Source organism: Schistocerca cancellata, chromosome 1, assembly GCF_023864275.1.
Source record: "Schistocerca cancellata isolate TAMUIC-IGC-003103 chromosome 1, iqSchCanc2.1, whole genome shotgun sequence".
NCBI classification, from domain to species: Eukaryota; Metazoa; Arthropoda; class Insecta; order Orthoptera; family Acrididae; genus Schistocerca; species Schistocerca cancellata.
In genome coordinates, this window is record NC_064626.1 from 900,562,373 (window position 1) to 900,588,302 (window position 25,930).

A 25,930-nucleotide genomic window follows, 5' to 3' on the forward strand; every position below is an offset into this window, starting at 1 on the left:
GCCGCGTTTTCAGCCCCCTTTGGTGTTTTAATGTTTGAGAAAATATGTTACGAAAAGTGCACGGCGTTGTGCGGGAGCAGGTCGGTGGGCTGTGCGTTGCGCCTTTGAGCACGCTGGCGGCTGAACGCAGGCGCGCGCCGTGGTGCCCGCTTTGTTCGGGCAGACGGTGAATTTGAGATCACGTTTGCGCCGCCGCCGCCGCCACGATAGGCAGGCTGCTCCATTGTAGCGCTCTCCGTGTGCGCCCTAGGCTCGTCGCGGCGCCGTAACGCTGAACAAACAACGATGCCGATCTGGAAAACTCGGCCCAGCAGTTCCTGCCGAGGCGGCCGGGATAACGTCTGGCGCATTCAGTGTCTGCTAAGCCGTCCTTTCACGGACCGTGAAACCTTTCGTGTACCAGAAGATGGTCGAGTATTGTGACGTCACAACGTGGAATTTCACGTATTCCGAAGCGCGGAAGACCTTTTGCTTAGCAGAATTTGGGAGACACCGTATTCGATTACGTCATTTGCACATTGAGGATACACCAAAAACCCGCCGTTTCTTGTGCGATTTGTCGCAATAAAATGACCGGAACGGCTTATTGGTGGGTAAAGCATTTGCGTATTGTAACTTTGAGTGTTATGGAAGTATGCTGTTTAAGGCAACGGCGCATTTAAGATTTATAAAAGAACGCGTCGTTCTTGGTTCGATTTATTACAATTGAATGTCAATTAATGGACATGCCGACGGGTAAAGACTTCGAGATATCGTAACATAAAAGATACCGATATCTAGAGCGCCTCTACACTTCATTGTAGTGGATAGAGGCGAGGAATTGAGAAATCCACAGGAAATGGTTCGCGCTATGCTTTCTATGTATTCACCTTCAGGCTTGGTAAAACATTTTCAGACTTACCTATTACTTTAGTGGAAGTGTGTTTTGTAATATACATAACAGCGTTGTCTTTTGGGAGTGTGTTACTTTGATTTTGTGAACACGTCAGGGAATGAATGCAAGATTGATTTCTATGTCACTATGTGACTCGATCTCAAATCAGTAGTTATTTATTCTTCCAAACAACGTTCCGAAATGTGGGATACATAATTCCTTTTTAAATATTGCATATGACTGTACACAAAAAGACAACTGTACATGCAGGTATATACACACACACACACACACACACACACACACACACACACACACACTTACAGAAAAATTGCTGTAAACAAGTTAGTTTTTTGACTTTATCTACAAGATAGATTACTCACAGTAGGAGATTTGTGCATTTCTTGTGTAAAGTCTTGTATTTCACATGCTTTAAAAATTCTGCTACTAGAAGCAACGATCTAGTAAGAAACACAAAGTAAGAATGATGGAACAGTTTTTATCTTATGTGTTAGACCACAGTAAATTTTTATCGCCTTATTTATAACGGAAGTTTTAAAAGCTGGATACCCTTACCGATTGGTGATGGAACTTTTCCTTGTTGCCTTGTATCGTGTTGATTAATATTGAAAGTTTTTATTTATATCTATCACAGACAGCACATAGACAATGGAGGAAAAGTGTGTTAACATGCAATTTTACGTGCGTCCATTTCGCAGACAAACTGCGCGATTTGCGATAGGTGAAAAATGCTGATAGAGACCGGCGCGAACGCATATCACTGGGGTTCGGATAAATATGTATTAAAAATGATAAAACATATACATATAATATGGGCTTGAAAGTATAAAATATGAAAAAAAAATACGGAGACAAAGCCGGCCGAAGTGGCCGAGCGGTTCTAGGCGCTACAGTCTGGAACCGCGCGACCGCTACGGTTGCAGGTTCGAATCCTGCCTCGGGCGTGGATGTGTGTGATGTCCTTGGGTTAGTTAGGTTTAAGTAGTTCTAAGTTCTAGGGGACTGATGACCTCAGAAGCAAGTCGCATAGTGCTCAGAGCCATTCGAACTATTCGTGCTCCCGTTCTCTGTACACGTTCTTTTTTATGCCTTCCATAATCCTTACATTGTCTTTCAGTGATATTGATATGTTTTCAGTGCCTTAATCTGACGCGATTCGAAACAATAAATGCTTTTGATGTACACTAAGTCCTCTGTAGAGTATGATTTTCAAGCCCTGTACCCCAACGTGTTAGTACTGATTCTGGTGGCAAAGTATTATCGGGATGCATCTCTTTAAATGTTGAGATCCTACTGGGAGCTTTCTAAAATACTTTTTTCACATTTGATATTAAACTATCAACATATCTGTAATTTATCCTTAACGCAGTCAGCTAATCTATTTATTCCTTGTGCCAAGGAAGTTACATGGATCATCTTAGGATATAAAACATTCAGAACATTAGCAGCTCCAAACATATAAGGAGCAGCATCGGTAACCAACAAGAAAACTCGTTCGTGTTTTACGCCATTAGGCCATAAAACACCCATAACGTCATTAAAGAGCTTTTGCTGATGTTTGGTAGTTACGTTTAAGAAGTTCTTCACACGCCTAGAGAAAGGATTTGCTCCATTTATTTTCAAATAGTCGTTACTACATTGCCAGTGCACCGCCCTTGTGTGTCTCATCGATTGCGACCCGTATAGGACCATCCTGAAATGTCTCGAATTGACGGCAACAATCCCCGTAAATGCTGCTGACAAAATTTTTTCTAACAAGGAGAGGTTCCCAGTGGTGCAATCGTTCCGTCGTATAATGTGTTGTCTCTGTTATCACTGCATGAATCAACAAGTAACAAAAAATCATTTCTTTACTGTATGATTTCATTAGACTGTAAATAGCATATGTACAGCTCTTTCGTTAATTTGCCTGATTTTGAGCTGGTGACGACCACATTTCCGTATTCTGACTCCAAACGTTCAATTTCTTTTGCAACTCTAGGTCCGAATTTTATTCCGACCTCCAGCATACATACGAACTTGGTAGAAATTCACCGGCGAATGTCAACGCTTTCGTCAAATTTCTATTTTGCACAAAAACAGTTTTTGATTCTCGAAACTACAGTGATCGATGATACGTTGATTCGTAATTGAAACCCATTGATCGGTATTAAGATTTGAACTGTAATCGCCCATTATCAGCACTGTTTTGTTTTCCGAATGATTCTGCTGCTGCTACAGTCTCTCCAAATGTTGCGACGTCATTTGCGCTAACGAATGTAGTCACTTTTCCCTGACGTACTCCGTGTTTTATTTTAAAATTCTTTTTCCACTTCCCACTTGCAAAGAAGAAAAGTTTTCCGATAGACACGGAACGGCGATAACCATTGCCCATTGTTGCCGTGTACGCATTGTCATTTGTTCGTGGCACATCCGAGCATACTTAAATTTTTTACATGTTTCGGTATCAATTAGACACAGCTCATTGAATTTAGTTCCTCCTTGTTTTACGTCTTGTATCCGTTTCCTCAAGTATCCTTTCTTGCGTAAACGAGAAAAACCGCTTTGTTGGACGCTTTTCGATGAATAATTGGGATGAGCTTCAGAGAAGGCAACTGCTTTTAATGGAATGTACGTCGATGGAGGTGCCTGACAGTTGAATGGGTCAAAACATTCATCCACGTCTTTATCGTCGAACGTCGAGAGTACACTGCAAAGAACAAAATTCTGAATGGTGGGCTCGATGTGGTTCCCACGTTGTGCAGCGACCGTAAACCATAAAATTACCAAATAAGCATCAACCAGTCGCAAAATCATGTTTTCTTTATTTACTTTTACAAATCGATTTCAACTGAATAACAGCCATCATCGGTGCTTTCAACGAATATGTGCTCTGAGTAGTAACACTGTCTTAAGCAGAGGTCAAACATAAAGTGATGACATATTCGTTAAAAGCACCGATGATGGCTGTTAACCAATTGAAATCGATTTGCAAAAGTAAATAAAGAAAACATGATTTTGCGACTGGTTGCTGCTTATTTGGTAATTTAGAACAAAATTTTCACGTTAATAGTGGACGAGGAAATCCGAAAATTAACAGATAGTAGTAAGGAAACGCTTACCCCACCATACAAACCTTCTTCATCAGTCTCGCTGTTTACAGTGAGGTTATCTTCTGTACACTCTTCGTCACGAGTCGACTCGTTTGCGATTCGTTCGCCCACCGCTATTGTCTTTGCGTTTAAAAAATCGGAGACGCTTTCAGAAAGGAGAGATCTCTCCTCGTGTAAACAGACAATGCATAGCGTAAGGCATTCGTGAGAGTTCTCATTTCTTCGTCAAATTCCTCCATTCTGTCGCCATGATATTTGCTGGTTGATGAATTTGCGTTGTCGGACATTTTACATGCCACAAAAAAAAAAGAACTGATTTGTGATTGATAACTGCAAATCCACCAGTGATTTTGAGCTCAAGGGAGAAATGAGAACAAATAAGAAAGTTAATACAATGGTTAAAGTGACTCGGAAAAGGATTAGAAAATTTAAAAATATTACATTTGAAGCAAATAACCGAAAAAAAGGAACTTGACAGGAATCGAACCCGCCATCTTAGGTTCTCCAGGCATTTGCGCAATCCATTACGCTTCGACGGCAGTTGAAACTTAATTTAATGCACTAGAGGAACAGGCTAAATTGTTTTCCCCCTTTTACTCGTGAACGAGGGCGGCCCACCAGGGCGAATGGATTCAGGGTATGATACCTGGGTTCGTAACCTACACCACCATGTAGGTGGTTGCAAAAGGTCGATTGCACAACTGGGGATCTCTCCTTGTAAGTGTAGATTCACCAGGCTTATGATTACCTGAATACTTCTCTAGGAAGCTTTTAAATACGGGGTATTCAATTTCCATCAAGGCATAACACAAATCTTTCGTGAAGATAAGAACTGTGGGAGCCACTGGCTGTTACATCAGAAGAAAATTGTTGTTTGAACTTATTCTTCCTTGTAATATTTACCTTTTTGTTTTGTGGTAGATATGTGCTGTGATATTAGAAACTGCTGCTCAGTCGACACGGATTTTTCAAAAAATGATTCAAATGGCTCTGAGCACCTGAGCACTATGGGACTTAACATCTGAGGTCATCAGTCCCCCAGAACTTAGAACTACTTAAACCTAACTAACCTAAGGACATCACACACATCCATGCTCGAGGCAGGATTCGAACCTGCTACCACAGTAGCAGCGCGGTTCCAGACTGAAGCGCCTAGAACCGCTCGGTCACAGCGGCCGGCAACACGGATTTTTCACAAGCATCACAAAACAGTACTTTACCATATGTGCTCAAAGACTGGTTTGGGAAATCGTCAATATATTTTTGCAATTTGAAACAAAGCGGTTGCTTATCCTTAGTCTTGAATGACACGGACGGAAAGTTATACATACAGCTAGCGCACTACCTTGTGGAAGTACGCGAAAGACAATCGAATGACGAAACAGAAAACGTGGGGGAATAGAAATAATTTAACATATCTACGACGAAGACAGCGTATCAGGTACCGTCTGTAAACTTCTTCGTGAGCCCTTGCACCCTGTTTAGACTGATCGATTTCAAGGACGTCGAGGGTAACCGATAGCCTTTACCATCGAAAGAAATTGCGCTTTAGCTGCCTTAATTTAATACCATAGTCATTACTACAAATAAGAACCACAGTTAATAATAGCGTATTTATAAATGTGCTTTCATGAAAGCATGTAGCTTTGGTGAGAGATTTTCACTACAGTAGGTGGCTAATAGGGAAGGGTATGTTGACAGCAGTGGACAACATGCCAAAAGGTGCTCTCCTCCTTCCCTCTGAAAACATCAGTTCAGTGCTTCACGCTCCGGAAGAGATTTTGCTTCTATCCGTCTTTCCATAATTCCTGGGAAGCAACAATAAAAGGCTTGCAGGCTATCTCAAAGACAAGGCAGCTTCGGATGGAGCGATTTGTGTTTTCGCTTAGTCCAATCCGAGGCCAGGAATCACACTTTGAAGTGTCGTTTAATGAATTTTTTTTATTGCTGACACACTTTTAAAAAAATCAGTTTTATGTAATGTAGCATTGAAATCATGGATTTATGCTATTTTGATGACGGAATATGGATTAAATTTTGAAATAGGGAAAATATAGAAAATGAAAGTTACATTTTGCGACTCCAAATGTCATAATTTATGTAGGAAACTTCAAAAAGAATGAAATTTACTTAAAACGAAAAAAAGTATTTACATACTAATCCGGGCTGTACAAATCATGATGGTGAGTGCATTCTGCGTGGTGCACCTAAAATCTGGTGCGTTTCGTGATGAGAAATGCGCCCCGTCTGAGGATGGCTGTGCATTGGTTGCTGTGAAGAGTGGAGGGGAAAGGAGGAATTGTAACACCACCCTTAAATGTAAAGCACCGCAAATTTCTACATTTCATAAAAAGTGTTCTGTAGTTTGACAACATATACTCCTATGCAAGAAGTTATCATAAAATTTTAACTCTTTCTGCCTCTCTCTCTCTTCTTTTTTAGTCATGTAACTGGTTTGATGTGACCTGCCATGGAATCCTCTCCTGTGTCCATCTTTTCATCTCACAGTAGTGCTTGCAGCCTAGCAGTTCCTTGCTGGATGTATTCCAGTCTGCCTCTTACACTACAGTTTCTACTGTACAGCTACCCCCCACCCCTTCAATACCATGGAAGTTATTCCCTGATGTCCTAACAGATGTCCTTTTAGCCTGTCCCTTCTTCTTTTTGGTGTTTTTCATATATCCCTTTCCTCATTGATTCTGCAGGCAACTTCCTCACTCTTTACCTTATCAGTCCACACAATTTTCAGCATTTCTTCTGTACCACTATATCTGTTCTGTTCTGTTCTGGTTTTCTCACAGTCCATATTTCACTACCATACAATGCTGTGCTCCAAACACCCGTTCTCAGAAATTTCTTTGTCAAATTAAGGCCTTTGTTTTATACTGGTAGATTTCTCTTGGCCAGGAATCCCATTTTTGTCAATATTAGTATGCTTTTTATGTCCTCCTTGCTCTGTCCGTTGTGAGTTAGCATGCCGCTTAAGTAGCAGAATTACTTAACTTAATCTACTACTTACTGTTCCCATTTATGCTACTTCTCAGTACTTTCATCTTTCTGCGATGTACTCTAATCCATATTCTGTACTCATTAGACTGTTCATTGCATTCAACAGAACCTAAAATTCTTTTTCACTTTCACTGAGGATAGCAGTGTCATCAGCGTGTCTCTGAGGATAGCAGTGTCATCAGCGAATCTCTTCATTGATATGCTTCCACATTGAATTTTAATCCCACTTATGAACCTTTCTTTCATTTCCGTCATTGCTTTTTCAATGTATAGATTGAACAGTAGGGCGAGAGACTTCATAGCTGTCTCGTGTTCTTCTTAATTCGAGCATTTCATTCTCGATCTTCCACTCTTGCACCTCTTATATAGTCGGCCGGGATGGCCGAGCAGTTCTGAGCTCTACAGTCTGGAACCGCGTGACCGCTACAGTCGCAGGTTCAAATCCTGCCTCGGGCACGGATGTGTGTGATGTCGTTAGGTTAGTAAGGTTTAAGTAGTTCTAAGTTCTAGGGGACTGATGACCTCAGAAGTTAAGTCCCATAGTGCTCAGAACCATTTGAACCTCTTATATATTACCATCTTTCCCTACAGCTTACTCCTGTTTTTCTCAGAATTTTGAACATCTTGTACTATTCTATGTTGTCGAACACTTTTTCCAGATCGACAAAGCTTATGGATGTGTCTTTATTTTTCTTCAGACTCGCTTCAGTTATCAAGCGCAGCATCAGAACTGCCTCTCTAGTGTCTTTACTATTAAACTATCACATCGAAAAAATTAAGCAGTGACCATGAAACTTGGTGATGGTGCCAGTAATTTTCTATATATTCACCTTTTAATATGACATATTTTTTTTTCTAAAGGAAGGATAATTTGGCAAAGAACTTGGTTATAGAAGTGTCTATTTTGACTATTCAAACAACATTCCACCCCAAATATCACCATTCTTGGAATATCTGCTACATAATGGTTTCTTCATCGTAGGAAAGTGGAAGAAGGCATGGGATATCATTATTCGACAAGCCCAAAGAAGCAGCATGTACAATATCTTCTCTTTTTTTGAACACACGCACACCTCTGCCTCTCGATAGCTTACCACTTCATCAGGAGATTTCGATATCATACTCCTGTGGCAGTTTGCCCTCTGCCAAGACCATAATCTGTTAGCACAATGCTATGGCAGTCCCAAAAAAATTCTATATCACCTTGCTCGGAGATGGTCTGGTCTTAATTTTCGGCAGAACCACGTTTCCCCTACTTGCTGTGCAGTGCACCTCTTTCTTGCGGTTAGAGTGATAAGGCCAGCACTCGTGCATGGAGATTAGATGGCATAAGAAGTCATCTGGATCGTTATGGCCCAGCTGAAACATTTCTGCTGCCGTCTCGGTTCGACTCAGAATTATAGTGGCATCACTCTTCAACGAACCTCGAAAATTTCTGTTTCTTCTACCTGCCTTTAATTCCCTTTCCCTCCTTTCTCAGCTTGTGCTTCTCCTTCTGATAAATGCAATCTGGTTTCTGTACAAGTTTTTATCAGTGGTGTCTTCAGAATTTCAAATACTGTCATTCAGTCCACAATGTCAAAAGCTGTCTCTAAACTTACAAATTCTATACTGACGAAAAAAAAAAAATTGCGACGCTAAGGAGGAGCTGTGCGACAGAATTGAAAGTTGGTGGGCTGTTTCTACACTGGGAAGGTGACATCTATTTGACCTTCGCACGAGTAGTGATAGTAGTGTCACTGTGTGGATACCAATCAGGTTTGCTTTAAAGACGTGCTGTAATGATTGTGAGCATTAGTTACCTCGTAGATAGGACGCCGTGAGTTGATTTCGTTCAAAAATGCCCGGAAGGTGGCAGAGACAGGTTTGCTTCAAATACGTGCTGCAAAAGTCGAGAGCATTAGTTGCCTTTGGGATTGAACGTGGTGAATTGATTTTAGTCGAGTATGCCCGGAAGGCAATGCAGAGGCCAATATCAATACTTCATCTAGTTTGAACGAGGTTGTGTAATAGGGCTATGAGAAGCTAGATGTTCCTTTTGTGGTATTGCAGAAGGACATGGTCACGAGAATGTACCATTGCGAGAAGGCCCGGCTATGGATGGCCACGTGGCACTACCGAGAGGGAAGACCGTCTTGTTCGGCATATGGCTCTGGTGCATTGAACTGCATCTGCACTAGTAATTTGAGCAGCACTTGGCACCACGATGACACAACGAACTGATACAAATTGCGTAGTTCGAGGATAGCTCCGAGGCAGATGCCCTGTATTGTGCATCCCACTGTCCCCAAACCACCACCATTTGCAACTTAAGTGGGTCGTGTGAGAGTTCATAAGACGGCGGGGTGGAGGTCTGTTGTGTTTTCTGATGAAAGCTGGTTCTGTCTCAGTGTCATTGATGGCCGTGGGTTGGTTAGGAGGAGGCCAGTTCAGGTCCTGTAACCAGCCTGTCTGCATGTTAGCCAGACTGGACCTAAACCTGTAGCTGTGGTCTGGGGTACAATTTTGTGTGATAGCAGAGGCACTCTCGTGGTTCTCCTCCCACACACAGACAGCAAATTAGTTGGTCAATCTGGAGATTCGACCTATTGTGCTGCCATTCATGAACAGCATTCCAGGGCGTTTTCTAACTGGATAACACTCGCTCAAGTACTGCTGTGGTAACCTAACATGTCTACAGAGTTTCGACATATTGCCTTGGCCTGCTCAATCACCAGATCTGTCTCCAATTGAGCACATATGAGACATCATTGGACAACAACTCGAGCAGTATTCACAAACTGCATTTACCGTGCAAATACGACAGGCATGGAACTCCATCCCACAAACTGATATCCAGCACTTGTGCAACACAATGCATGCACATTTGCATGCTTGCATGCAACATTCCAGCAGTTACATCTGTTATTAATGTACCAGCATTTCACATTTAGAATGACTTTTCTCGTGCTTACATTAACCTGTTATCGTGCTATTTTAATCACTTAAAAATGCTATATAAATAAATGTATTCCCAATATTTCATTACTGTACATTACTTATTTTTTGGTGTTGCAATTGTTTCGCGGTCAGTGGACCCTATCCTCTAAGGTATGTGGTAAGGTCAATAGTGCACTGCGTATTCCTACACTTCTCCAGAACTATAACTCATCCTAAGGTCAGGCTGTACCAGTTTTTCCATTCTTCTGTAAATAATTTGTGTCAGTATTTTGCAATCATGACTTATTAAACTTCTGGTTTGATAACAAGCCTGTGTGCACCTATCGGCACCTATATTTTTTGGTTTTGGAATTATTATATTTCATTGTAGCCTATGGCTATTGCCTGTGCCTATAATATCTTGCATACCACTTAGAATAGTTTTTTCATGGCTGCTTCTCCCAAGCATTTCAATAATTCTGAGGAAATGGCATTTATTCCAGGAGCCTTGTTTCAACTTAAGATCTTTCACTGCTCTGTGAAATTCTTCTTGCAAGTCATCTTCATATACCTACTCATTTATTTTCCTTGTATAGCCCTTCTATGTATTTCTTCTGCTTTTAAGTTTACCTTTGTGCTTAGTACTGGCTCAGGAGGCATGTATCTCTCTCCTTGTCATGTGTGCTTCAGCAGCCTTGCATTTGTTTTATGGCCATTCCTTCTAAGCCATTTTATGTTGGACAATAGTTTTCTGCTAGTCTGTTTACTATTGTAATTTTGTGGGTAAATTACCATTCAAATTTTCTTTTATTCCAGGTCACCCTCCTCCAAAATACAGATGGCTTAAAGATGGAGTTGTCCTGAATGACTTTTCATCAGAACCTTTCTACAAGATCATCAACATCCGGAAAGAGGACAAAGGAAGTTACCAGTGTATAGCAAAAAATGATGCTGGATCAATTTTTAGTGAGAAACTGGATGTCACTGTTGCATGTGCGTAAAAAAGTAGTATAATTTATCAGATTTCTAACATGTCTAAACCTTTTTGTGCCTGGTTTAGTAATTGCACATTTTATGATGACAGATCTTAAATAGAAATGCAATTATTTGTTAAAAAAATTAATTCAAATGACATTATGGAAACATAGACACCAAGTCAAGTAGCACTAATTTATGAAAAACATGCACAGTATTTATGAAGTGTTTATATTTAAAATATATTAGCATTCTTTAATGATTAGCAGTACTTGCTTACTGTACCTCACTCTTTTCAGGTCATTCCACATGCTTTTAAAGTAAAATTGCAACATACTTTAGCATCTGTTTGACTTTTTATGGTAAATCACCAGCCATCAAAGCCTTGGCTAAGCTGACGGGGAGTTAAAAACTGCAGAGCAGATTATATAGATGCGTGCAGTTTTCTAAAATATGACAGAGCTGTAGAGTGTAGCTGACCATAGAGAAAATCACATTTGTATATACATTTCGCATGTATATTCCCACAGTTAGCACAACAAAGTGGCAATAGATTATTTTGGAACAATCACTGAAAGAGAGAACATGAGGAAATGTCACTGGGAAGAAAAAGAAACTCTTCATTTAATAATGAGAGTAGCCTGTCATTTAGCGTTGAACGTGTAGTAGCTCAATTGTTATCCTATTGTCTGACTGTTGAAGCAATACAAATTTTTTAATCAGAAAATTTGTCATTATGAAGTACATGTTGTGACAAGGATTTATGAAGTGTATCCTCCATGCAGAATCAGATATATTTACTTTAAACTGTTATAACTTTCCTGTGCATCATTGCAAGTTTTATGTTCCATTTCAGTGCCTGAAAGTTTCATTGTTTATGATGCTCAGATTAATTTAATAATTTTCGTCCTTTTACTCATGTTTTTTAGGGTATTTTGTGCTGAGTTTACTTAACGGACTGTTCTTTTTTGTACATTCCTTTGGAATTATAATTGTTTTTCAGATATGGGTATATTTGAAGATACTGAAGAGAAGATAGTGACTGTTGAATCGGGCAAGGCAGCTGTTTTGGATCTGCCAAGAATAGATAGCCATCCACAGCCCTCTGTGACGTGGATGTCTGATAGTGGCACACTTCCATATGACAGAAAATATGCCTTCACACCCGGACAACTTATTATTCTGTCAGCTGATTCAGGAGACCAGAGAGCATACAGGTTTTGAAATTTATAAATAGATTTTACTTTTGTAGCATAATCATATTATTTAATGTATGGATAGTTTAAAAGCAGAAAAGCCTATTCTTTTTGTTATACACAGGGCTCGAGCAACAAATACACAAATTGGAAAGGAAGAAAACAGTGCATACATAAGGTTGAAAGTTGAGGGAGATTCTGGAAAAGAAGTTGCTCCTGAAATTATCATAAAGCCGCAAGATATGCATGTTGTTAAAGGACAACAATTGGCTGAACTGAAATGTATAGCAAATGCAAGGTAAATGACTGCTGGTTTCAGGAAATTAATGTATAACTATTGAACAGACTGTTACTAGGCACCTCTGGCTTTTTAATTTCTTTCTTTATTTCCTTATTATATTTCGATGTAGTGTTAAACATTATTTTCAAAAGACATTCCATAATTTTGTAGAGAATTTTTCTAGTTGGAATATTTATGAATTATTTCAAATTCTGCAGACCCCTGCACGAGTTGGAGATACTATGGATGAAAGATGGAATTATGATAGAGAATGCAGGCATATCATATGACTTCAGTTCATTGTGGAACAATACGCTATCATTATTGAACGCTAATCTGACTTACACGGGCCAGTACTCGTGCCAAGTTAGACTGCGCAGTGGTGGTTTTCCAGTGGTTTCAGCATCTGCAAATGTCATGGTTCTTGGTGAGTCATCTTTCGTTCATTACCACAACCTTTTTAATGAAGTAATGAAACATATTTTTTGTGATGCACTGAAGATTCTTTCTGACTTAGTTGGTTTTTCTAAGAGTGTAAAAAAGTTAAGAACATAAATATAAGACATGAGCTAAAGATTGTTAAATGCTATATCATTTTGTACAATTTGTTTGACAGAGAAACCATCATTTGCAACCAATCTGAGAACTGAAACTTTGGGAGAATATGGAGCAACGATTTCAATTCCATGTGAAGCCTTTGGCGTTCCCATGCCTAACATTGTTTGGTTTCGGAACACTGAAAAGGTTGACTCAATACCAGGCAATAAGTATGTCTTTTATGTATGATTTTGTGTTTTGTAATATGTGTTCTAAAAGTTGGTTGGAAGTGAAAGAAATTTACATTTTCATAACTGCATTTTAACTTTTCAGGTACACTGTTGTAGAAGATGGATCTTTAGTTATAAAAAAGCTAACTATGGAAGATTCTGGAATGTTTCAGTGCTTGGCAGCAAATGAGGCGGGAGAAGACTCAGCATACACATGGCTGAAAGTAAAAAGTAAGAATCTTAACATCAGTTCACATTGCATAAAATAGTAAACTTTTCGTTTATGTTGATGCAAGCTTCCAGGAGGAATATTTAATAAAGATGTGTGTTCATTCTTTATGCAGAATTACTTAGTTGTATATCTAATTACTGACTATGATTAAATACAGGGTGTATGAAAAAGAATTGCCTAGTTTTAATGTGTCCTACAATCTATTCTAGTTTTTGATGTTTGATTCATCAACCCTAAAATATTGGCTCTCCTGCAGTTGGCAGGTCTGCTTGACCTTGAGACGGTACCAGTGATGTTTTCTTCCTCTGTTCCCTCAATTCAGCCCAGGTGTGCTTCCATGCAGTGCAGAACTACTCAGCAACAATGTGTACTGCGCAACAGAAAGTGCAGTGTGTTATTTGGCTTGTGAAAACTGAGTCAGTTATAACAGTGTGATGTAATTTTAGACATCAGTATGGTAAGAACCACCTACAGCAAAAACTATCTGTCATTAGCTTTCCAGGAAGGTGGAAGGTAGGGCTGGCCCGATATCTTGGCCCCCACGAAATCCCACTGGAATTTTTATTTTGGGGCCACATAAAAAATGTTGTGTACAGTGAAAATCTCGGAGACATCAATCATTTACCAGAAAGAATCGTCACAGTGGTTGGGACAGTTACACCTGAAATGTTGGTGAATACGTGGCGAGAAGTGGACTAACATCTCGACATGTGCAGGGCAACAAATGGATCCCACGTTGAAGCCTACAAACATTAAACAAAACTTGAAGGAATTCTCTTTCATGATATGTACTCATTGATGTAATTTTTCATTTATTTCCCCATTAAATTTGTACTTAAAACTAGGGAGTTCTTTTCAAACACCCTGTATTTGGATATCATTCTTTTGAATGTCATTAAAGTGATTAACTGAAAACTATGTTTATCTGTGTTCAGTTACATTAAAACATTACGCACAAGTCTGTGTAAGTTACATAACAATTATGTATAAGTATTTTTATGTGGATAATGTGTGCAGTTTCATTTAAGTGATTTCATAAGTTTTTATCTTTGCAAACCACTTCTTTTTCATATTATTTGGTTGGGGAAGGTTGAAGTAACCCAAAATATTTCTTTTTCGTATGTTTTGGTAGGGGGAAGGTGAATTGAATGCACTTTCCTAGAATGACTGGTACTATTGTCTGGAACTCTCAGAGATACTTTTGTGATGATAGTAGACTCTGTATATTAAGTGTGTCAAAACTGGCATTTACATAATTTTTTTCTGCTTGTTTATGTCCATTTCGTCAGCCTGCAAAAAACACATGACAGTTTTTTCCTGGCTGTCTTTTAAGATCCCCCATTTCGTGCTTTATATGTGATGAGAATATAGTTGAGGACCTGTGTGCCAGAATACAAATCCTCACTCTGAACATTTGACACAGATACAGGTTTTTTTTCATCTTGTTTTGTGATGTGTGAATCATACTTCATCTGGAATTTTATGCAGTATATTTACTGCTTTCTTATGCTGAATAAGTACTTTATTCAGATCATGTAGCAAATCTTACAGAACTCAATTTATTGTATTCCCCTATTTTGAGTTTAGTTTTATTCCTTTGGAACAGTTTCTTAGTGTTACCCTGTACTTTGTGAAAGATAAGACATCAAATATGCAAGAGGAACCCGTAAGAGGCCTAACACATTCTGCAGGAAGTAAGACATCATGATCCAGTTTCCTACATAGTAAAGACTCCTGCTCAGTTATGATGAAGAATACTTGCAAGCCGTGACACTGTCATTCCTTTTTAAGAATAATGAACTGATTTAGAAATTTGAAACTAAATATATTTCATCTTGACACTGAGTGTTGATATACCATTATTGATACCATGCAGCCTGATTTCATTATTATTTCATTTGTTACTACTACTACCACCACCAAACACCATCAACTAAGTACCACCATCACCACCATTACTGCAAGGGCTGATCAACAAAGACTGAGACTGAGTATTGGTGGATAACTTCAGGTAACCTCAGTGAAGTGTTCAGAATTTCATGTGGCATTGTCTTTACGATTATACATAATCATATGCATAGGAGCTGTGTTTGTGCCTGCTGGGTGCCACATTTGTTGACTCCCGAACAAAATGCTGTGCAATTGGGAATAAGCTGTGAAGTGCTGTGTCTCTTTGATGATGTGTTTTTAGAATTAATTATCACTGCCAATGATTAATTGCTGCATCATTATGCTTTCTGAAGGAAAATAAGCCAGCACAGTGTGGAAATCGCCAGGTTTTCCAACATCAAATAAGGCAAAAGTTGTTCTGTCTGCTGGGAAATCACGTTTTTTGACTGTCATAGAATGATTTACTAGAGTGCAGTTCCTCCTCACACTACTGTTACAGCAGCATACTGCTTGTCACTATAGACTAAACTGAAGAAGCATATTGCAAGGAAAGCTTCAGGACATTCCATTTAAGAACTCTGAAACAATGCTCAAGAAAATTAAGCAATTCTCAAAAACATGACAAAGAATGACCTGCACCATGTGCTTAAGGACTGGCAGATGTGCTGTAAAAAGTGCATTCAAGTAGGAGGAGGGGTACTTCGAAAAAGATCATGTTAACATTGAAATGGAGTAATAAACATCTGTAAAAAATAAATTAATAAATAATTTGATCAGTCCTCATATTATTAACAGCATTTCCACAAAGTATATTTATGATTCATTAATTCATTCTACTCATTATGTCATTTTTGTATGCTGTCCTTTGGGTATGTAATGAGAATCATGAAGAGACTGATAGCAAAATATTACTTTAATTGGCTCTAAAGCCTAAGCAGAAGAGAAGAAAGAAGCTGACAGATGATTGCTGAGATAACAGCTGGAAATGGTGGTGGCTTGCATGCATCAGTCTATCAAATGTCGCAGATGAGATACCATGAGTGTTTCTAATGGATCTTACCTTTAAATAGCTACTATTAAGAAACATTTCCTGCAGTTCTTGATTCCCAAGTGCTAAATTGGCTGTATCAGGCAATCATCATAAACTGTTATAGCAACTAGCACTCTTAGGCCATGTATTTGAGCAGCTGCATCAAACTGTATTATTTTGCTTTGTGTTGATTATTTAATAACTAATGAGAAAACAGTTCCACATGAACCTCAGACAGCTAAAATATCATAAATTGTTAGCAAAAAGAAACAAACATTGTTAATTATGTTGGTAGGTCTACATAAGGCAGAGGTTTCCCCCTGAGTGTGTCAAAACATTGTACACAATCATTCTGGCTTCATGTATGAATGAGAACCTAAATTACTTTCCAGAGAAGCATCCAAAAAGTAAAAAAAAAAAATTGCCATAATTAGCCACACAATCATGTAATTTCCAATACAAGAAAAATAATTTGTTTCAGCTTCAAACGTCCAACGGCATGATAATGCATTGCAAACAGCCAATAAGTAATTACCACTCTCTGCTAATTTGTGTATAATGACTAGCAAGGCATATTAGAATTTGTTCCAGAAGGGGAAGAGAAGAGTAAAATAGTAAATTGCAACTCATCAGGTAGCAGAGACTGTCGAAAGCGTGAGCTTTTGGCCAAAAAGGCCTTCATGAGAATTAGACAACACACACACATACAAGGCAACTCACATCCATATGACCACAGTCTCTGGCTGCCGAGGTCAGACTGCGAGTAGCAGCACATGATGGGGAAAGCATTCTGGATAGTGGTGACAAGGAGGAGGCTGGGGCAGGGAGGGGGTGGAATAACAGTGTAGGGGTGGGGCACGGTAAACTGCTGCTTGTGGCAGTAGACAGAAATGTTAGTTAGATGGTTGAGGGCCGATAATGATATTTTTTAAAATATCGATATATCGGATTCACAGTATTTCTAGAAACAGCAACAGTCTTAGTAGGGATGGATGAGGATGTTGTATATATTTGGTGAGCGATGGAATACTGCTGTGGGAGGGGTGGGAAGGAAAGTGGGCATGACAGGGTTTAGTCGAAACTCTGGTGGATAATGTGATTCAGTTGCTACAATCCTGGATGGCCCCGAGTCATGAGGGGAATGCTACTCCGTGGCTGGACAGTGGGACTTTGAGAGGTGAGAGGTGACTGGAGAGATAAGGCACAGGAAATCTGTTTTATACAAGGTTGGGAGGGTAATTATGTTTTGTAAAGGCGTCAGTGGGATCTTTGTTATATTTCGAGAGGGACTGCTTCTCACTGCAGATCCTATGACCATGGGTGGCTAGGCTCTATGGAAGGGATTCTTGATATGGAATGGGTGGCAGCTGTCGAAGTGGAGGTATTGTTGGTGGTTGATACATTTGATATGTATGGAGGTACGGATGTAGCCATCTTTGAGGTGGAGGTCAACATCAAGGAAGGCGGCTTGTTCGGACCAGGTGAAGTGAATGGGGGAGAAGGTAAGAATGTGGATAGGGTGTCGTCACCCTCAATACAGATCATGAAGATGTCATCAAGGAATCTGAACTAAATGAAACTAGATTAGGGGTTTGGGATTCTTTGTGATCAGAAAGGATGGCCACAAATAGGTTGGCACTGGATGGTGCCATGTGGCTGCCCAGCTGTACCCCGGATTTGTTTGCCATATTCCCTCCTGTATTTTCCTCTATTGAAAATAATAAATTGTGTTTTTAACTATATTTTTCAGTGTGGTAGGTCAGCATATACTATTTAGCAATTTCTAATATATGTTGTGGAAAATAATGATTTATTATTTGACAAACTGTAATTTATTTCGAAAATCATTGCTAGTCATTGGCATATAAATATTATTATTTTGTAAAAAATTATCAGTAAGTTGTTCTTTATTAGATAGCTTGCATAGTTCTCTGAATTAATGTTTTCATACAGAGCTTCGAAGAAGGGTACGTTGGGCCGCACCTAATGTTGTAAGAGTTCGACAGTCTGATCTATCATCTCGAAGCTTTCATCTTTTGAGTGGGAGTAAGATTCGTAATTTTTGATTGATTTTTTTATAATACGGTAGTTATTAGATGCCACACAACACTTCTGTGATGTAGATTAGCAGAGCACTTCACATTATAGTACTGCATTGTTCTGTTATGTATTTTGGCACCAAGTGGCATCTATAGTCACAAGCAATGCATGGAATGTATGTTTTGACTTCAGTTTGCAAGCTGCTCTTTATTTTACCCAGTGGTTTGTTTTTAAAAAAGCAGGTGCATATATACAAAATGTTTTATGAAATAAGTTGTGAAGGAGGGGATGTGAATGATGTAATAAAAAGGAAACTAAATTTCAAAAAATGCACCACTAAAATTCGAAGTATGTAACCATTCTTTGTATATGTACCTGCGCTTATGTGTTCCAATTTGTTTGTCATTGTGCTAGCTATATCCATAGCATATACTGCCATAAAAAATAGAATTTTATTACAAAAATGTAATTCCAGGATGGAAGCAAAAACAAAAATAAGGAAAGGCAACCATGCACTTGTTAATGATTAATGAATGGCATATACACTCATAAAACTGCACTAGCTTTCCAATTTCCATTCTTTTTTTAGTGTAAGTCCATATTGTCATTCACACAGACTGAAACAGTATTACACTGGTTTTATTATTTGTCCAATTGTAAATGAAGCGTTAAGAAGATAGCGTCTCTGGTGGTTGATGGTGTGTGTGTGTGTGTGTGTGTGTGTGTGTGTGTGTGTGTGTGTGTGTGTAAGAATGAATGCTAGTGTGTTTTTTCTGACCTGGTCAAAAGCTTCCTTTAATGTTTTAGACTTGTTTCTAATTTTAAATTTATTTTATAATGTCTGACAAGTGTGGATGTAGCACATAGAATATTCAAAGAGGTGAGTGGCATGTGACAGTTGTGGGTGTATATTTCAGGGGTGCAATTGTAGTGTGGAATTCTGCAGGGCAACTATTTAAGTTAATCCCGTGGAACTGTAGGCCATGGAGAAGATATAAGATAATTACTGAGCTGATAGAAAAGATATGTGTACTTCAGGCTGAATCACATATTTTGAAATGTGAATTAGATTTTCTGAAATTTGAGTTAGACTGAAGACTGTGAGAACAGGGCAAAGGCAGAAAGCAAGGACTGAAAAGTGAACAGTTCTGCGGTCACTCTGAAATAACATGTGATAAAATTTGTTTGTCTTGTTACCTGAAGTAGTTGTGGTGGGAAGTAGAGACAGAAATGTAACTTACGCAAGGCCTGAAATACAGGGAACTAAGAAAAAATTGTCTTGCCATTAGGTAGAAGTCATGGGAGGGGTGTAAGTCAGATGCTACAGGACAAATTAGGGTCAGCTTACCAGGTCACAAGTATTTTGAAACCAAGTGCCAGTTTTAGTAGGTGATGGGGAACATAGTGCCATTATGTGGGGACTTTTCTGAAGGAAATTTGGTGATGAGTGTAAGTGGAGCTTTGCTAAACCTGGATGAAATCGGTGCAGCAACAGCTCATATAAATTTGGGATTGATGCAGATTCTACACCTCCATAATCAGGTCGGGGTAACCACTGCTGAAATCCTTGTAAACACTGACTGAAATAAGGTCTCACACTAGTGCTGTGCCTGTTACTGTAGGTGGCAGACACTAGGTATGACCTACAACTGGATAAGAGAGTGAGCAATAAGTTGGCAAAGGTTCTTGCAGAAAATATGCAGAGGGCCAGTCTCACAAATCTTTGTAATTAGTAGTGTCACAGAAGTATCTTTTTATGTTAGAGTTGGGCAGGTTTAAAGGAAATTACTGTGACCGAAGACTCCTACAGATACGTAACAAATTACTGAAAAGCAGGATTAGCTTATTTTATCATAATATCAGGGGTTTAAAATACAAGGTTATTATTATTAAAGGTAACATGAAAAAACCTGCCTGAATGCTTTGTAACCACAGGGATAGAGAAGTTAAATGTAAATGTTTATAAATTAGCAGCTTCCTTTTTTAAGCACGTCACAAACTAAAATAAACATTAAATAAGTAAATTTTGCACATATCAGGACATTACAACATCTGTTTGTGAGCTGATGAAAAAATACATCATTTATAATTTTAACTGTATACAGATCTCCACTGGGAAACTTTGACCTGCTTGTTGGGAAGCGTGGTTCTTTACTGCACTATCTGTCAGACAGAAGGAAGCAACCAGAGATGTGTGGTAATTTAAATGTAGATTTTCTAAAGTGGTCTGAAAGGAAAAATGTCCTGTAAACACAATTTGGGCTGTACAATTTGATTTCAGTAATTAATTTTCCAACATGATTATGTCAAAATAGCAGTACAGTGATTGATAATGTCTTAGATAATCATACCAAACAAATAAATGCATATCCATTAGTTAACATGTTCGAGACTGGCCTCAATCTTTCAGGGTTAAGGCAGCGGGACTTAAGCTTTTAACACATTTCCCATTCTCCCCCCCCCCCCCCCACCCCTCCCCCCTCTCCCGAAGGCATAGCTTTATTACTGTGAATGCAATAAACTTGTGTGATGTTTCATGTCAAGAAATGAAACCTACTTTACCCAGTTTTAAAAATTTTGTCAAGAAATATTAAAATTAGCAGATATACTAAATATTTTTGTAAATTGTGTTTTTATTCCAGAGGGAGGGGGGGGGGATATTTTTACACACTATTCTTTTCTTGCACATAATTTAGTCTGAATGTGGTATGTTTTGAAACAATAAGGCATGCAGAGAGCTACACTACTATGTGGACACCACCAGAACATTTCTTCTTCTCAGCATGTTTTTCCCTTCCAGCTCTTACTGACTGACAGAACACACTTTGCAGACATGTACTGCGTGAGAATTTTTCTCTTTAGGTGGTATCTTATCAGCGAAATGTCATCCAAAAAGCCTGCTTGGTCCAAGAAAAACTATGTTGTCTCATGCTGCAAAAGTATTCTCTAACTGTATTAGAGACTGGGAGGGCGTTTATGTTTTTACTTCATGTACGTTCTGTGTCTCCTTATACAGCATGAAAGCATGTGTGATGTCCATAAAAAACAATTTAACTTCTCCTTCTAAAGTAGAAAGTTGATTTCTTCTCCCAGGACATTCAAGTCATTGCTGTCATTGAAATTTGCCATGTGAAAATTGTGTAGAACAAGAGCAGCAGGCCAACAAAGATACAAGTTTGCAGACAAAAGTAGTATGGGACTCAGCCCAGAGTAGTGACAACATACAAAGCACTGTTGTGGAGTACAGACTATTCAGAATTCGAACAGGATATGGTAGCACATTACAGAGACAAATCCTTGTGCACTGAGCAAGTTTGTGTAGTAGTTAGCACACTAGACTTGCATCCCCATACAACCATACTGGCTTAGCAATACTGCAATTTCCCTAAATTGCTAGAAGCCTTGCCAGGATGATCATTTTAAAAGGGCATGATAAATTTCCTTCCCCTGTTCCTTCTTAATCCGAGCTTGTGTTAAACACTAATCTGGCAAAGATTTTCATGTGCCACTAACAGCTGACATGAATCCAGACACACAAAATGCAAATCCATTTCATATTGTTGAGAAAGTATAAAAGTATATGGATAAAGGATAAAATTTAGTTATGTGATATGGTACTCTCACCCACTTCCCCATCAAAATCAAGAAAATAATAAATTCTCTCAAAAATAAAAGCTCATGTGTTGACAGTACTTCCAGTAAAATTCTAAGGATTTCTTGTCATATAATAAGTACTGTCCTCTAAAAAATATATAATGCATCACTAAATCAGGGAATTTTTTTAAAGAATGAAACAACTATGTAAGAAAAAGGAGTGTCATCAGACCTTCTCTGTACCCGAATGGTTAGTGTCATTACCTTCAATGACAAGGACCTGTGTTCGATTCCTGGTACCCCCTAAGATTTTTTCTGAAGCTAGGTGGTCCGGAAGAGGGTCCATTCAGTCATGTGAGGCCAAATGAGGAGCAATTCACTGATTACATGTCCCACATCGCTCCTCATACTGTCTTATAGGCATGAGTCAAACAGTCAAACTGTGAGCAGTGTTTGCATTTACATCAGTACTTACTGGCCTGTTTCATTTGTGACATAATGTTCTAAAATTTTTGAACAAGTGACATTTTCTATAGTAGTGTCCCATTTTGGGAATAGTAATATATTTAGCAAATCACAGTTTGGATTTCAGAATGGTTTCTCAATACTTAGTGCCATCTGTTAACTCACTCAACAGGTTCTACAAGGATTAAATAACAAAATAATACCATTTATTATATTCTGTGGCCTGTCAAAGACATCTGACTGTGAAAAAAAAGTTTTGTGGGTTAAATAGTGTAGCTAACAGACAGCTTATACCACACTTAACAAATAGAGTGCAGAAAATTGTACCTACTTCATAATTAACTGTAGGCTCTTTTCTTGGGGGGAGGATGTAGTTACACAAGGTTTGGTGCTGGATCGTGTGGCAGCAACATAGGAAATTGTAAATGATGTGTTTAGAACTATTATTGACTAGATTTGTGCAAATGGTAATTCTCTTAATTTTAAGAAAACATGTCATATTCAATTCTACACATCAAAGGATACAACAGCTGTGATAAATTTAAAGCATGAGAGGGAGTTTAAAGCAAAGAACAACCTTAAAAATGTTTGGTTGTAGATGTTGATGAGAATTTAAAGTGGGGAAAAGACTTTCAAAGCTTCCTAAAGAACAGAATTCAACCAGTTTTGCACTTTTACCTGGGAGATAGCTAAATAATAGAGTTAACATAATTTGCTTATTTCCATTTAGTAATGTCACATGGAACTGTATTTTGGAGTAACTCAGTGTGGTGCTCGCACTTGACCATCTTGTAGATAAGGAGTTAAGTAACTACTGCGTCACAGTAGGTCTACACATTTTATCTCATGAAATTTGTTGTAAATAATCTATTAGTATTAGGAAGGAAACTGCTAGGAGGAGAAATGACCTTTATTAAAATTGACTTAACCTCAGTGTGGGAAGAATGATAGCAAAGCTAAATATGAAAGTCAACTGAAGAAGTTCCTTCTGGGAAAATTCTCCTATTCCACACAAGAATGTTTGTTTAGAAACGTGGTAGTTTACTTATAGAAAAGTTTTACTTGCCTACTCATGTTATTAAATTATTTTTTTCTGTTATGTGAACTTCTCTGTAAAAGTTCAGCATGCCACCATATTTGAAATCCAAATTAAGTTAATATTCTGTGACCCATTCCATGTCATAATGATAAAGTGTGCAAATTGACTTATAGAACACATCTATGCAACACCCTAGAATCATCTGCATATGAGTTGTTGCCTCTTCTCAATTTGTTGAAAGTAGAATTTTGGGATAAACTAGAACTCTCACTTGGTCTTTGCAATTATCATATCTTGGTTATACAAAATGTTCACTTGATCCTACATGTGATATGTGTTCATTTGAAATTTGGCTGTGGATTGTATTGCTTTTCAGAGACAGACCACTTGAATAATAATACATGGTCTTTTCTGAGACTGTCACTTATTTTATCACTTTCATCAGCACATTTTGCTTCAGATAAATTAAACCCATCCTGATTAGCAATGTATTTTATAATTAAGTTTCTCTCTTTTTATGCAGTAAGTTACATTTATTCCTAATGTGTGACAGATCATATGGGAGATCTTTTTTTGGGGGGTGGGGGTGTAACAGTGTTGTATGTTATATTTTTTTGTTTGTTTTATTACTGATTTACTTTTCACTTCTTTGCTACTGATAATGTTGGCTCTTCACTGTATTTATTGCTTGCACAAATGCGGTACACAGTAATGGGAAACTGCTTCTATTGCTAGTTAAATACTGTTTTGGCAAATTTTTTATTGCTCCTTTATTTCCAGTATTGTTTGTGTTTTTTAGTGATGATTTGTACATTAAGTAATTTACTCAGTATACACACTTCCTTACTAAATGTAAGCATCTCTAATATTTCACGAATGCTTCAAGATGATTAAATAAGGTCCTCAGCAGATACTAATGCCAGAGGAGCAAGTATTTTGCTGTATTATATGTAATACTCGTGAATTTTTGTATGCTGATGTGCAAAACTTACGGACAAAAATAACTTTTTCATGATGTTTCACTGCCAAGTAACATAGCTTGATGAAACTTGGACTGTACATTGTAGTACAGAAGGTAATTAAAAGAAATACACAAGGAAATGATCAGAAATGACACTCTTATTCAAACAGTAACTGAAGTCACTGCAATTCACAATGGTTCCCTGGTCATTACGAAACGTGGAATTGGTTCTTACTTGTGTGTGTGATGCTGGCCACAAGGGTGGTAAGGAGTTCTTGTGGTAGAGTGTTCCATTCCTCCACCAGATTGGCTAATAACTGCTAGATGGTCATTGGTGGATGTAGTATGACACCCCAACACATCCCACATGTCCTTGATGGTATTGGGAATAGGCAGGCCTGTCCATTCACCAAATATCCTCTTGTTCCAAGAGATGCACCTCTGAGAAGACACATACAGTGAAAGACTACACTGTCACTATAATGTTGACTGGTGAATGTATTGTGTTCAGAGATCTAGAAGTCAGCGCATCCATCCAATATTATGCGTTCCAACACCATAATGTTCGAATTTATGTGTCGCATCTGAATAGAGTATAATACAATGGAAGATTTAGAAGGGGGCTCTTGATGTGCAATTAATATCTGCCAAATGACAACATAGTGAGCTGAAACTCTTTTATTCTGGCTGTCGTTGGGTTAACATTCTTCACATTTCTGGAACATGTGAAATATTTGATTGTAAGTATTGATGGATCTTATTTCATCATTCTCCTGTTTTTGATGAAAAAGTGACTACTGTTATGAGTTCATCATGTCGTTAGAAATAGGTGATAGATTTTAAAAAATAAAAATAAAAAATAGAGCATTGCCTCTTTGTATAATATTATTTTTTTAAATGTTTCTTGCAGTACCCTAAGGTACTGGCGAGATATTAGTTGTTACTACATCAGCATATATACTCCAAAAGTCATTGTGCAGTGTATAGTCAAGGGCACATTGTACCAATATTACTGATTTTACATCCTATTCCGTTTTCACATTGTTTGTGGAGAAATATATTTCTGTACATGCCCTAATCTCTCTTATACTCTTGACCATTACAAACGATATATGTTCGGGGTAGCAGAATGGTTACACAGTCTTCCATAAAAACTGGTTCTCTAAATTTACCCAACAGGGGAAATATGCCATCATTTTTTCCCACAGATTCACACCTAAGTTTCCAGAGTATTTCTATTACAGTTTTATTTGAACTGTCCTGTTGTGATTCTATCAGCATGTATCTGATTTTATTCATTATCTGTCATCCTGTCTTACTTGTTAAGGACTCCAGGGCAATTTCATCTCAAATCATACAGGTCAAGAGTGAATGTGTAACATCATTATTCCAGAGTCTGCTGGAAAAAATATATGTTGAAGTTCCACATGATACCTCTCCAAGACTACAGTATTTTGATTTTCTGATAATTTGTTAAAAGCACTAGAGACCTCTCTAAATGAGAGTTTTTGTGAAAATGTCATAACAAAAGGCAAAATTATAATAA

General features: G+C 38.3%; 1 protein-coding gene across 1 annotated transcript in view; it reads left to right on the forward strand.

Annotated features, from left to right (window-relative positions):
• LOC126112881 (protein sidekick) overlaps positions 1-25,930 on the forward strand; it is a 161,733-nt gene that overhangs the window by 14,441 nt on the left and 121,362 nt on the right. Inside the window, exons 3-8 of the mRNA XM_049915014.1 lie at positions 10,732-10,908; positions 11,894-12,107; positions 12,211-12,384; positions 12,585-12,793; positions 12,983-13,133; positions 13,237-13,364. Of these exons, the coding sequence (XP_049770971.1) occupies positions 10,732-10,908; positions 11,894-12,107; positions 12,211-12,384; positions 12,585-12,793; positions 12,983-13,133; positions 13,237-13,364 (1,053 nt within the window). The remainder of the gene's footprint in view (positions 1-10,731; positions 10,909-11,893; positions 12,108-12,210; positions 12,385-12,584; positions 12,794-12,982; positions 13,134-13,236; positions 13,365-25,930) is intronic.